This window comes from Bos taurus, chromosome 21 (genome assembly GCF_002263795.3).
Source record: "Bos taurus isolate L1 Dominette 01449 registration number 42190680 breed Hereford chromosome 21, ARS-UCD2.0, whole genome shotgun sequence".
NCBI lineage: Eukaryota > Metazoa > Chordata > Mammalia > Artiodactyla > Bovidae > Bos > Bos taurus.
The window spans coordinates 60,076,427-60,091,109 of NC_037348.1; the positions used below are offsets into that span (position 1 = coordinate 60,076,427).

General features: G+C 44.0%; 1 protein-coding gene across 5 annotated transcripts in view; it reads right to left on the reverse strand.

Annotated features, from left to right (window-relative positions):
- The window catches only part of CLMN (calmin), a 122,074-nt gene that overhangs the window by 23,982 nt on the left and 83,409 nt on the right, over positions 1 to 14,683 (reverse strand). For all 5 annotated transcript variants that reach the window (XM_024982133.2, XM_024982132.2, XM_024982131.2 and 2 more), the window contains exons 4-8: positions 13,718 to 13,801; positions 10,953 to 11,045; positions 9,923 to 10,113; positions 7,711 to 7,904; positions 4,359 to 4,441 (exon numbers count right to left, since the gene is read on the reverse strand). In XM_024982133.2, coding sequence (XP_024837901.1) covers positions 4,359 to 4,441; positions 7,711 to 7,904; positions 9,923 to 10,113; positions 10,953 to 11,045; positions 13,718 to 13,801 — 645 coding nt within the window. The remainder of the gene's footprint in view (positions 1 to 4,358; positions 4,442 to 7,710; positions 7,905 to 9,922; positions 10,114 to 10,952; positions 11,046 to 13,717; positions 13,802 to 14,683) is intronic.

Genomic DNA, 14,683 nt, shown 5'->3' on the forward strand with positions numbered 1-14,683 from the left:
CAGCAACAGGAATGGACCTAGACATTATCATATTAAGCAAAGGCAGAGAAAGGCAAATACCATGTGATACCACTTATATGTGTAATCTCAAATGTTACATAAACGGACTTATTTACAAATCAGAAACAGACCCACGGCCACAGAAAACAAACTCGTGGTTTCCAAAGAGGGAAGTGGGGGAGGGATAAATTAGGAATTTAGCACTAGCAGATACAAACTACTATATATAAAATAGACAAAACAGATAAGCAACAGGATCTACTTTATAGCACTTAATATAGGGAACTATAGTATCTTGTAATAAACCATAATGGCAAAGAATTTAAAGAATATGTATGTACAGAGATCCATATACATATATAACTGAATCACTTTGCTGTATAAGAGAAACTAACACAACATTGTAAAGCAATTATATTTCAATTTAAAAAAAAGATGCAGCTGAGAGCAGGGCTGAAAGTAGAGAGCAATCTTGGTGGTTCTGCAGTGCTTGGCTCCCAATGTACTGGTGGGGAGAGTGGATTGGTCTCATTCTAAAACTAGTTGAAATCAGAGAGCTGAAATTAAATAAAACTGCAACAGAGTCCTTATCAAGTTCTGAGAAGGTCAAAATGGTCAGCTCCTGGTCATAGGTCCTTGTTTGGGAAAGGGTTACATTCTCTGGGGGTGGGGGAAATATCATGTACCTCATCACATATCAGATATGGCATAAAATTAAAGTTACCTAGCACCCTGATTTTTTTTTCTTAATATAACCAGGGTTTCACTCTCTGTCCTTTTCAACTGAAGTAGGACATTTCATTCATACATTTCAGTATAGTCATTCATTTCCAGCTGTACATAGGATGAGGACAGGTCTGATCCATGAACATGTCTTAAATAAGTGGGTTGCTGTATTTTAGGATTATAAACATTTTTCATTATTGGAACGTGTAATGAGGACCTTCTGCAGAATCGTTTAGAACCCAAACCACCAGACACAATTTTTATAGTGTCTGTATATTTGTGATGCAAGGTCTTGTAAAGGTTTTTACCGAAAACTACCATTAACCAGTCTCTCTTACTGACAATAAATTATTAATAAAATTTTAAAAAAGATACAAAGACGCAAACAAAGAGATCCATAATCAAGAGAAACATTAGTCATTAGAAGCAGACCCAAAGATAACCCAGGGTTAGAATTAGCATAAAGACCATAAAACAACCGTTTAACCTACACCTCAAGAAACACAAAGGTCATTCTTCAGGCTAAAAAGAAACAATCCCAGATGAAAGCCTGGATCTGGAATAGGGGAATGAGAAGTACTTAAAACGGTAAATGTATAACTGATATAAAAGATGATCTTAAAAGTTTTCTTAAAAAGTCTCCTGCTTACAGCAAAAATAATAACAAACCATGGCAAATTAAAGTATACAGAAGCAAAGCAAATGACAATAATAGCAAAAGGAAGGGAGAAGAAAAGTGAGTGGAATCAAATAGCTGCATATTCAAAAATATATAAAATACGTACCTATTTAAAATTGTACAATGAGGGACTTCTCTGGGGATCCAGAGGTTAAGAATCTGCCTTGCAATGCAGGGGATGTGAGTTCAATCCCTGGTCAGGCAACTAACATCCCACAGGCTGAGGGGCAACTAAGCGTGCAAGCCACAGCTACTGAGCCCGTGTGCTCTGGAGCCCGTGTGCCACAACTAGAGAGCCCGTGTGCCACAACTACTGAGCCTACACATCACCATTAGAGTCCGTGCACCACAAAGGATCCCCCGTGATGCAGGGAAGATCCTGAGGCAGCCAAATTAAAAAATAAAAGTTACCTAATAGTAGTCCAAGGTAGATTGAGGTATGTTCAAGATGAGTATTATAATCCCTAGGGAGAACTACTAAAGAGATAAACAGATGTGGCTAAAAAGCCAACAGAGGAGATAAAATGGAAACCAAAAAACAATTGAACAATCCAAAAAAAAATGAGAAAGGAAGAATAAAGCAGCATAAAACAGACAGGACCAGTGGAGAACAACAATAAGATGGCAGATTACATCTATGTAAATGGGCAAAAAATACACTAATAAAGTGACACTCTAATAATTCTTGTCAAAATGGATAAAAAACAAGACCCAACACTAAGGTATTTTTACAAGAAACATTCTTTAAATATAAGCACACCTACACTGAAAGGAGAAAGATATTAACAGAAAATGATAAATCATACAAATACTAACTTATGATAGCTCCTATATTCCTATCAAATTTACTCCATGATGAAACAAAACAAAAATAAAATGATGACCTCAAAGAGAAACAACAATCCTTAATGTATATGCATTTATGGCATAGCTTCCACACACACAAAGCAAAATCTGACAGAACTAAGAACAATAAAGTCACAATCTTAAGTCAGAGGTTTTTAACTTTTCTCCCTCACACTCATTGATAGGAAAAGAAAAGAAAAAAAGGGCACTTCTCTAGAGTATTAGAACAGCATATTAACCAACTCAGCCTAATTGACTACTGACGCTTTCACTGTACAGGACACGTTTTTTCAAATGCATATGGTACATTTACCCAAGTAAACCATATGTCAGGGCATAACGCCAGGCACAGTGTCTGGCACACGACCAGGGCTTAATGAATATTTATTAAAGTGTACTGCAGTCAGCTGAATTACTAAACTTAAAAAAACAACAGTTCGACAGGAGTCTGGATCAGCTGGGATGCCTCATCTGTATCCCCTAGGGATGCAAACAGACCGTTCTTAGGGGATGCCCTGTGCTGTGTGGGTCAGGGGGACTTTCCCCATGTGTTCTATCTTGCTTGACCCCTCCTTCCCCAGCCCCAGTCTCTGACCCCAGCACTGGGGAGATTCAAGTGTCAGATTTGCTGAATCCAAGCTATGACCTTGACTCACACACACATCATAAGTTTTAGTTGATTTCAAACTCTGCCTAGGTTGAAGAGCTCAGGACTAATAAAAGCCCCGGTCCCTAGTATTTCCAAATTTCATAATGAAGATTAAATTAAAGAATGACATTAATATCACCATTTTTTGAGCATCAACTGTTGTGCCAACAGGACTTTACATATCTATTTACTCTTCACATAACCCTGAAAATGTGGGTCATATTTCCATTTTACAGATGGCCTCTCATACAGACAGGTATCAGAGAGATTAACTAAACAGCTCAAGGCCACAAAGCTTCAAGTGGCAGAGCTGACATTCCAGCCCATGGAATGCCTGCTTCTAAAGCACCCTGGAAAGTGATCTGTGGCCCAGAAACAGATGGGAAACACACACGTAGGGAGCCTGGAGAGGATCCAGCCTGGCTCTTCTGAGTTGTGCACAATGGGGTCTCAGTTTTAGCCATATGTTATAAGGAATCTAAATGCCTGAGCTTTGGAACCACAGAGAACTGAGATCAAACCCCAGCTCTGCACTTGGCAGCTGGGCAACCCTGGAGAGGTCTTTAAGCCTCTTTGAGCATCCGTTTTCTCTTCTACAAAATGAAAATCACGATACAGAGTCAAGTGGGACTGCAGGGGTGGCAGTCAGCCCAGAGACACACAGGATGCTGACCTGACAAGCCTCCGGCTAAAAGCGCAGCCTGTCCCTCCTGTGAGTATTAGTTCTGTACGATTTTTTTTTTTTTTTTTTTGGCGGGGCGGAGGGGAGTCTAGTATTTCTAACTACTTGAAACAATAATGTGTTTGTTGACTTGTCACCTGTTTTCTCTATTAGAACAAAGCTACAGAAGGTCAGGGACCTCATCCATCTCATTGACCGTTAAGCTTCCCTGAGCCAGCCATGGGTGTTCCAATAAAGTAATTTTCCAATAAAGTCAATAAAGGACTGTTGTTACTGTTGTGATAATTATTACTATAATCCTAGGCTTGTGGATGGGTTGGCTGGAGGTTCAACAGAGTCTTGACAACTTCTAAAAGGTCTGATTTTGCTCCAAATAATCAGTCACCAAGTATGCTCAGATTCTAAAAATTAAAAACATGTGCTTGGTCATTGTCTTTAAAATTTTTCACACTCTGATAAAATCTGGTAGACTGCTAAAATGTCCCATCTGACATCTAGAAAATCAAGTCGCTGATTCATATAACAAGCGGGCATCTTAAAAGTTTGGGATGGGGAGAGGTTTGTGAGAGGTGTGCCTGACTTTCCATTCTGCTTTTTACCGGTGCATACGTTAGCTATGATTTTGAAATGAAAATGTGGCAAGGCACATGAGATCGAGATTCAGTTATTACAGTAGCCACACAGCTCAAACACCAGCTTCATCTCATGGTCAGAACTCATCATCTCATGATGGAAATGTACAGTTTCTGAATTATAGGTAAGGAAAACAGACATACGGCTTCCAACTCCGGGAAATGTTCTAGAAACTGAGCCACGTAAGTCACGATGGACTGCTCATCTGGTGTGTCAACCATGATGTCTGTTAAGAGAAACAGAGGAGTTAGAAGGACATGTAAAACACAGGTTGTATTTTATTTATTTTTACATTTTTTTTTAATTTTTAAATTTTTTCCAGCTTTATCGAGGTATAATTGACAAATGAAAATTGTATATATTTAAGGCGTACAATATGATAGTCTGACATACACAGACATTGTGAAATGATTCTCACAATTAAGTTAATTTACACATCTATCATCTCACACAGTTACTTTATTCTGATGTGCTAAGAAAACTTAAGATCTACTCTTTTAGCAAATTTCTGGTAGACAATACAGTGTTATTAACTATAGTTACTATATTGTATGTTAGACTTCTCCAGAACTTATGAGAGTTTGTACATTTCTCTACTTTTTCCACTGCCAACCCCCAGCTCCTGGTAACCATCATCATACTCTCTAGTTCTATGAGTTGGACTTTTTTAGGTTCCACATATAAGTGAGATCATGTAGTATTTTTCTGTGATTGGCCTATTTCAGCGTAATGTCCTCCAGGTTCATTCGTGTTGTTGCAAATGACAGAATTTCCTTCTTTCCGTGGCTGAATGATATCTCATTGTATATACATGGCATTTTCCTTATCTATTCATCCACTAATGGACACTTAGGCTGTTACTATGCTTTAGCTACTGTGAATAATGCTGCGATGAACACTAGTGTGCAGATATTTCTTCAAGACTGCAATTTCCTTTCCTTTGGTTTTATTTTGTTTGTTTTGGGGGTTTTCTGGGGTCTTTTTCACTGCACTGTGCAGCTTATGGGATTTTAGTTCCCTGACCAGGGATTGAACTCTGGTCCACAGCAGGGAAAGCACCAAGTCTTAACCATTGGACCACCAGGGAATTCACAAGCTTGTTTCCTTTAAATTTAATTTCCTTTGAATATATGTTCAGTAGAAGGTTTGCCAATAGTTTGGCCACCTGATGCAAACAGCCTACTCACTGGAAAAGGCCCTGATGCTGGGGAAGATTAAGGGGAGGAGGAGAAGGGGGTGACAGAGGAAGAGATGGTTGGATAGTCATGTTCATGACTCAATGGATACAAACTTGGGCAAACTCTGGGAGACACCAAGGGACAGGGAAGCCTGGCGTGCTGCAGTCAATGGGGTTGCAAAGAGTCAGACATGACTGAGTGAGTGAACAACAACAGAGAGTTTGCTGGATCACACAATTGTCTTTTTTTATTTTTTGAGGGCTCTCCATGAAGTTTTCCATAAGAGCTGAACCAGTTCACATTCCCACAACAAGAACAGAGTTTTCACATGGAATCTTGGGATGCTTGACGCTGAAGGATCCCACAGACCAGGGAGGTTTTTTCTCTTTATTTCACATGTCAGGAAATTTAAGCCCTTTAAGTGAAGGGGGATGATTTGAGTAGTAAAGCCTCACACTTGGCTGATGAGCAGAGAAGCTGGGATGGAGAATCCAAGACTCCCTGCACCCAAGATTCTGTTATTCCCGGCTGGCCAAGTCCCTCCCTGTGAGTGGCCAGTTCACGGCCCATCCCATCAGTGAGTCTGTTGTGCTGAGACCCTTACACACTGCCAGAGAGAATCCTAAATAAGCCTGACCCACGTGGAATATGATTTGATAGAGATAACCAAGTGCCTTAAAAAGGCGTGTACTTTCTAGCTGCATCATTCCACAGATGGGACGTGGTCCCGGAGGAAATAATCTGAGATGCACACTGAACTTTATCTAATAAGATGTTCATTGCAGCATTATATACAAGACTACGGAGAAGGCAATGGCATCCCACTCCAGTACTCTTGCCTAGAAAATCCCACAGACGGAGGAGCCTGGTAGGCTGTAGTCCATGGGGTCGCTAAGAGCTGGACACAACTGAGCGACTTCACTTTCATTTTTCACTTTCATGCATTGGAGGAGGAAATGGCAACCCACTCCAGTGCTCTTGCCTGGAGAATCCCAGGGATGCCGGGGGCCTGGTGGGCTGCCGTCTATGGTGTCGCACAGAGTCAGACATGACTGAAGCGATTTAGCAGCATAGAAGACCATTCCAAAACAACCTGAACATCTACCAGTGGTAAAGAGTTAAGTACACTTTGGTATGCCCACTAGATGGACCATTATGCAGCCAATAAAAACATAATGAAGACATCCTAGCAGCATGAAAAATATTTACATCACAATTATAATGTTTAGGTTAAAAAAAGGAAGATACACGTTATGTGGTATCCTGGATGGGAGGGGAGTTTGGGGAAGAATGGATACGTGTATATGTATGGCTGAGTCCCTTTGCTGTGTGCAGCTGAAACTATCACAGTATTATTTGTTAATTATTTGCTGCTGCTGCTGCTGCTAAGTCGCTTCAGTCGTGTCCGACCCTGTGCGACCCCATAGACGGCAGCCCACCAGGTTCCCCCGTCCCTGGGATTCTCCAGGCAAGAACACTGGAGTGGGTTGCCATTTCCTTCTCCAATGCATGAAAGTGGAAGGTGAAAGTGATCTGCGTAGCTACCAACCAAGTTCACAGCCTGCAGCTCCCTGTGCTTCTTTCCATTGCTACCCATTTTGCTGTTTAATTGTCAAGACGTCTCATACCATTTTGATTTTTTTATGTTCCACCGCTACTACTTTCTTTTGTATTAAACAAGCATTTCTACTTTTAAAAAAAAAAAAAGTTTTTAAAAAAAAACCTTTATTTTGTACTGGTTAATTATTTGCTAACCAGTACAAAATAAAGGTTTTTTAAAAAAAAATTTTTTTTTAAAAAACTATTTTTTTTTAAGTAGAAATGCTTGTTTAATACAAAAGAAAGTAGTAGAGGTGGGACATAAAAAAATCAAAATGATATGAGACGTCTTGACAATTAAACAGCAAAATGGGTAGCAATGGAAAGAAGCACAGGGAGCTGCAGGCTGTGAACTTGGTTGGTAGCTACGCAGACGTTCACATGTGATTATCACAGAATCACAAAAATGCATGTTTGTTTCATGCATTTTTCTACATGAGTGTTATATTTCAAAATAAAAAAAGTTCTAAAAGCCTTAAAAAAAAAAAAAACAAAAAAGGAAGGGACAAAGTCATACATACACCGAATGATCCCAATTATGTTAAAAAATTGTATTGAGATATAAGGAAAAACAGTGGGGAAATTATGTCAGTGGCAGGAATATAGGAGATATAAAAATGACTTCGTTAGATGTTTCTGTATTCTCCAGAATTTCCATGTGGACAGAAGGTGTTACAGGTTAAAAATGAGTTATGAGGGAAGAGAGGACCACGGCTACCTTCTGGCTCCAGGAGCCTGGGGATGTGAAGGGCATCGTGAGCGATGCTGAAAGCCTTCTCCAGATTCTCCCGCATGGAGTCTTCCAGCGCCTGCTTCATGTCCACCAGGCTGGGGTCGATGGCCTTGATCACAGCCAGGAAAGCCAGCCCGCTCCGCCAGCTGCCTGCAAAGTCCTGCACCGCCACGCCATACCTGAAGGGAAAGCAGCAGCCACAGGGCAGGTGGGTAATCAGACTCAGGGATGCCTCGCCGGCCTCCGAGTGGGGCTGGGAGCTGCTGACCTGGTGAGGACTCGATGCCCCGGGCCCTGAGTATCAGGACAGCTGCACTGCCCCATCCGTGTTTCCATTTCCGGACAAACCGAACAGGAAGGTTATGTCGCACAAGGAGACATAACAGGAACTTGAGTTCCCCTCCCAGATACATAAATCCTTCATTTAACACATGATTCCTTTTATCAGTGATCTTTGAAGTGTAGCAAACACGGGTGTGTTGTGTCATAAAATAGAGCCAAAAAGTTCATGTTCACACCCCGGCTGCCCCTCTGTGCTTCCAGCGCTGTGGCCTTGGGCAGATCACATACCTTTTTAGACTCAAACGTATAAAACAGAGCTGTCATGGGGCAGGATTAGGTTGAACCCGCCCCCAGAGTGGCCGTACCACGTGGACCATGTGTGATGTAGGTGGCCCACAGAAGCCACTCAGTAAGTGCTAGCTAATGTCACGATTAGTAGAAATAAAATTACAACTTTAAAAATGACAAGGAGAGGTCATCCTGTATTCATTTCCTTTAGACTCCATCCCTCGAGAGCCCCTCTTCCTGCTGCCAATTTCCCTACTGGGGTCACTGAACGCTCTTAAAAAAAACACAAATATCTTTTTATTTAGATATTTATGGAGAGTCATAAGAAGTTGCAAAAGCAGTACAAAGAGCCCTTGGTACACATCATCTGCTTCCCTCAACACAGGGTCTTATGTTAGAGGCGAGGGTCATCAGAACCAGACACGGATGTGGATCCAGGGCTACGAGTCACAGATGAGCCAGGGCTATAAGCCATGTACCAGTGTTTCATCGGTTCACTGTCACAGGTGTGGCAGAAGCGCCAGGACGCTTTGTCTCAAGCACCCATTCCTGTGACCACTGCCACAGCGGTCATACAGACTGTCTCCCCTGAAATACGCTTCCTCTCCATTACAGTCACCCTAACTCCTGGCAATGAGCTCACTTTTGATTTATTTTAAAACAACATTTAATGGTTGTTCACATTAATCAACTCTATCATGTTCAACCCCTTAATCAAAACCCCCAAGATCTAACCTCCCTCCCATCTTTTATTTTTCCTGCCGCCTTTTATTTCCATATACGGGGAAGATGGGATCTGGTGCTAAGTGCTTATGAAGTGCTGGTACTCTGCTTTCACAGAGTTTATTTCATTTAACCCCAACTATCCCATAAGGGGGCGAGTAGTAAGTCACCATCTTATAGGTGCAGCTTAGAGAGGAAACTGATGTACCATGTCTTCCCAATCTGGCAGGGATTAAACACAAGTCCAAGGATTTGGTTCCAGTTCACCTGTCTCAGTGTTGGAAGGGCCAGACTTGACTCTGATAGGTTGCAGCCTTGATTGCTACTCGCTTTTAAGTAGGTACAGACCCTGAAAGATACCCAGAAGCTTAATAATATGCGTGCTAAGTTGCTTCAGTCGTGTCCAACTCTTTGTGACCCCATGAACTGTAGCCCGCCAGGCTCCTTTGTCCATGGGATTCTCTATGCATGAATACTGGAGCGGGTTGCCATGCCCTCCTCCAAGGGATCTTCCTGAGCCAGGGATCGAACCGGCATCTCTTATGGTCTTCTCCACTGAAAGGTGGGTTCTTTACCACTAGCACCACCTGGGAAACCCATAATAATAAACACGTCCATGTTACTAGGATCCAAGGACCAACCCCACTTAGGGATTTAAAGTGGTGAAGGCCCCTTGGATTTCTATCCGAATTCTCTCATCAGATTTCTGCAAACCAAACACTGAGCAAATACAGTTTTGTGTGCAGACAAAGAAAGGACAGAATTCCCTGTTCTGAGAGTTTACGTGAGGCGCCAGGCATATAATGGACACAGAACTGAATACACAGTGATGCCCCCTTCCTCTGCCCTCCTCCCTCTGCCTGGTAGCAGCGCGAGGTGCTGGGGAGCAGGGCATGGGGCTTACTTCCTCGTTTTCCTCTGCACCCAGGCCAACAGCGTCCTGATGGCTTTCCTCTGGTCTTTCACCGAGATTGCCACGCTCCTCTCTGCGGTGGGTGTGGGTGGGAAGGAGGAGTCTGAGTCTGTGCCACCCGAGCCGGGTGACAGGCTGGAGGATGGAGAGTTTCTGCTGAGGTTGCCCGTGAGTTCTTTAATCTGGAAGGGAAATGACATTTCAGACCCAGGAGGCAGACCCAGCATGGGCTCTCTTAGACCCCGGCTGGAGTGTGTCAGTACTCATGATGGCCAGGCTGTTTCGTGTGGCTTGTGCTGCATGCAAGGATGCTTAGCAGGGAGAATCATCTCTTCCTGGAGTCTGTCTAGCTCTGGGCAGAAGCTGCTGCTGAGGGCCTCCTGACCTGGCTCCACCTCTGTGTACATCATTTTTACTCTTGGGAGGGCCATTAAATAGTGAGCCATAATTTTCTCTTTCAAAAGAGGGGGATTTTAGAAGATGAACTATCAGCTTACTCCCTCCTATTCAGGGAAAGAACTTGAGCACAACTCGAAGTAACCCCTTTACACTCGAGCCCCAGACCCTGTCCTTCTTCTATAAAATCTGCATTTTCAGACAGATGCTGAGGGTGTGAAGGCTGCAAGGCCTCCCTGTTACACATGCCTCTTCCTAGAGCTGTCTTTGTAGAGGCTTTCTAGCCATCTCTTATGAACACTTGTCATGTTAGGAGAGTAACTCTACCTAGTTCAATTTTTGGCTGGAAGTATTTCCCTGGCTCTTGGAACCCTTTAGAAGAAAACTACTTTTCCAAGTAAATATTTAACTCTTCAAGTCCCAAGAGAAGAACAGAGCTCACATCACTTTTAGAATCACAGGGACTCAAAATCTTTAGCAACCAAGATTCCTCTGGTTCTTTTCTAGGAAAGAGAAGAGGCAAAAATCTGTCAGAAACGAAATCTCACTGTCTCCCACGATCCGGGCCCCACTCCTGTATTGGCGGAGATGACTGATGTATGTTATGGGAAAGAAGTGATTTTACCTGGAAGAAGAGGATTATGTTCCAAATCAGCCCAAGAACCAAAGAGGGGTTGCCATCTGCTATTTCCGCTGCATCAATGCTAACCAGCTTTACCTGGAGAGAAGCAATGTACGAGCTTAAAGACGGGGTCCAAGTAGGTTGCAGCACTTTATTTCCTGATGCCCTTGTGGGCCTGTTTCTCTTTCTCACCTCTGCTGTTTGGTGATGCCACAGGCCACCTCTTGGGGACCCCAACATGCAAAAGTGTACATAAGTGTGTCTCATAAACAATACACAGTACTTCCCATTATCAGACACTATTCTTAGAGTATTAGCTCTGTTTATTTTCACAACAACCCCACAACACAGATTCTTTTATTATCTCTGTATTTCAGGTGAAGAAATTCCAGAGAGGTCAATGGAAAGTGCCCAGAACACACAGCTAGTAAGAGAGACATCTTTTTCCAAGAACAGATGGTACATGCCTAGGGTCTGTCTGCATGCTACACTAACACCACCAAACTTCCAGATTTAACATGTCTTCGGACAAACACAGATTACTGACATCAACGATCATGGCCATGATGGCTAAGACACTTCAGTTCAGTTGTTCAATTGTGTCTGACTCTTTGTGACTCCATGGACTGCAGCACGCCAGGTTTCGCTGTCCATCACCAACTCCTGGAGCTTGCTCAAACTCATGTCCATTGAGTCAGTGATGCCATCCAACCATCTCATCCTCTGTCATCCCCTTCTCCTCCTGCCTTCAATCTTGCCCAGCATCAGGATCTTTTCCAATGAGTCAGTTCTTCACATCAGGTGGCCCAAGTATTGAAGCTTCAGCTTCAGCATCAGTCCTTCCAATGAATATTCAGGACTGATTTCCTTTAAGATTGACTGGTTTGATCTCCTTGCAGTCCAAGGGACTCTCAAGAGTCTTCTCCAACACCACAGTTCAAAAGCATCAATTCTCTGGTGCTCAGCTTTCTTTATGGTCCAACTCTGACAAGGAAGTCGGAGTTGGTGATGGACAGGGAAGCCTGGCATGCTGCAGTCCACGGGGTCGCAAAGAGCTGGACACAACGGAGTGACTGAACTGAACTGAACCAATTCACCCATTCAGAGCACACAATTCCATGGTTTTTTAGCGTTACCATAATTTTAGTGCACTTTCATCACCTCAAAAAGAAATCTTGTACCTTTTAACTGTCACCTGTCTAATCTCCCAGTTCCTCTCAACCTTGAGCAAACACTCATCTGTCTTTCGACTCGAGAGATTTCCCCGTGCCGGACGTATCACAGGAATGTTTTAGAAGAAGTGGTCCTTTTGGTCTGGCATCTTTCATAATGTTTTCAAGTTTCATCCACACTGAGGCTTGTATCAACACTCCATTCTTTCTCCTGGTGGAATAATATTCCACTGCACAGGAAGACCATACTTTATTCATCCCTTTGTCCGTGGATGGGCATCCGGGTTGCTCCCACCTTTGGGCTATTATGAATGATGGTGCTGTGAACTGGGCCGTGCCCTTTGGTCACCACCATCTGAACCACCTCCTAGGTCGGGTCTTTCCCCACAGTATGGGAAGCAGAGCCCACCTCCCTCTTCAAAAGCCAAAACTGCTTTTCTCTGCACTTGGCAGCCAGGACATGGGCGAGGATGCAGGCTTATCAGCCCAGGCCTTTGAACTTGAATGAGTGACGCTGAGAGTTCCTTCCAGGGGCTGAGGGAGTGGGGGCAGAGGGACAGGGTAGTGGCAGCCATGCCCACGTGGGTCCTTGCATTCAGAGGGGGTGGGGCTCTGCAGTGGTCCTGGCATTTAGCAGTCTTGGGCTCCATCTCTGATTCCCTGGGCTTTGAAGTCATCCTGTGACTTCTTGGCATGCTTTCAATACATTCCTTTGCTGCTTAAATCAGCCCAGATTAGATCCCCTTATGACCCAGGAGCGCCAAACGAATGGCACTTTGTGATGACGTTCTACTGTACATGCCGACGTGTCAGGCGAGCTGAGGGCTTTTCACCCAGAGTAACTGATGAAACTTAATGAAAGGGGAACTTTGGAAATTTTATCTCTCTGGGGCCATTCCCTCCCATATTTGAAGGACATGAAGCAGAGTTCAAAACACACAAAAAAGGCTAATTTAAGTCTGGAAAGTTCTATCAAAGAGGACAGAATTACGTGATTTTCCTCTGGCTCAGTCAGCCCCCTTCTCTTCCTTGCTTCTGCCATAGTCTGAGTGCTAAGAACAAGTTTTACACCCTGACATGCTCACTGTACTCTTTTTAAAATTAGAGGGTAATTGCTTTACCATATCGTGATGGTTTCTGCCATACATCAACCTGAATCCCCCACAGGTATACACATGCTCCCTCCCTCTTGAACCACGCCCCCACCTCCCGCCCCATCCCACCCCTCTAGGAGTCACAGAGCACTGGATTTTCACTGTACTCTTATCCCCCAAAGTGCAAAGGAAAATGTCAACTAAATTCTGAACATCTGAGAGCCACTCAGCATTTCCGCCCTTCCCACGCCCAGACATCCACAGTTTTCGTCCTGATGGAACTGGAGAGGCAGGTGGGCAGGGAATCAGGGACTGCATCCCGCCTGATGGATTAGCTGTATCTCAACTGATGGAGCTCCTTTAACATTTCAACTTGTTCCATCTGACTGTCTTAGCAGGGACCCCTTTGCCCGCGTCTCTTGTGACCAGCACTAGACTTCAAATCATGTCTTTTTTTGTCTCAGGGAAGGCTCTGTGAACAAGATGTGTTTCAGATACTTACATTGCTATCTTCCAAAAACTTAAGTGCTTTCGCTATGTTGTTTAACCGAAAAATACGATGGGATGAGGATTTGTACTCGTGCAACTGTAACACAAAACAGAACAACACAAGCAGTTAAGCCCAGACAGGCACTCGGGTCCCAGCGGTGCCATTGGACGCGCTTGCCTTTTTCTTTACCTTTTTCACATGAATCTCAAGAGAAGGACGGGGCTCACAGCAGAGCCCGCATGGACCACATCCAAACCCATGCACGGGGCCCTGGGACACACCACCGTAGTCTCAGGGGTCCCCAAGGGTCGCCTTATTTATGGTTTCTGGGACAAACTCACTTGAGTTGGTGAGGGAGGGGAACCCGGGGGTTAAACAGGGGGCAGATTTGTCAAATTTCCCTCTCTGACCCAGCTCCTGGCTTTTGATAGCCCTCCCTCCCCCAGAGACCATCGGTGACATGCTCTCCTCTCTATGCTGATGCTGTTTGTCAAGGCAGAGAGCACCAGCCGGGAGCGTCACCCACAGCTGCTAAATCATCCGGCAAACCCTCCCTGGCGGCCACAGATGTTTCTGTTTTCTGGCCAAGGGTTTGGTGGACATGTGTCCCATGTCAGATAGACAGAGGGAGAGAGAGATGGAAACAGAGAGAGAAATACAGAGAGACAGAGACACCAAGAAAGAGATGGACACAGAGAAACCCAAAGAGGAAGAGAGAAAGGAGCTTGCAGAAGCAAAAACTCTGACAATGCTCGTTGCACACGCTAGGAGCACCAGCAGAGGAAACTCATCCTGAAACGGAAGCCCACCCCTGCCCCTTTGGGTGAGTGCGTCACACTAACAGGAAAGCCAGTGGGTATCCCTTGCACACGGTATGAACTGCCAGGTGATCTCACCGGTGAGGTCTTGGCTGTTCTCGGCTGGACTCCCGGATCAAACACTCCCAATACAGCCTCCCTTCCCACCAAGGCTATAGCG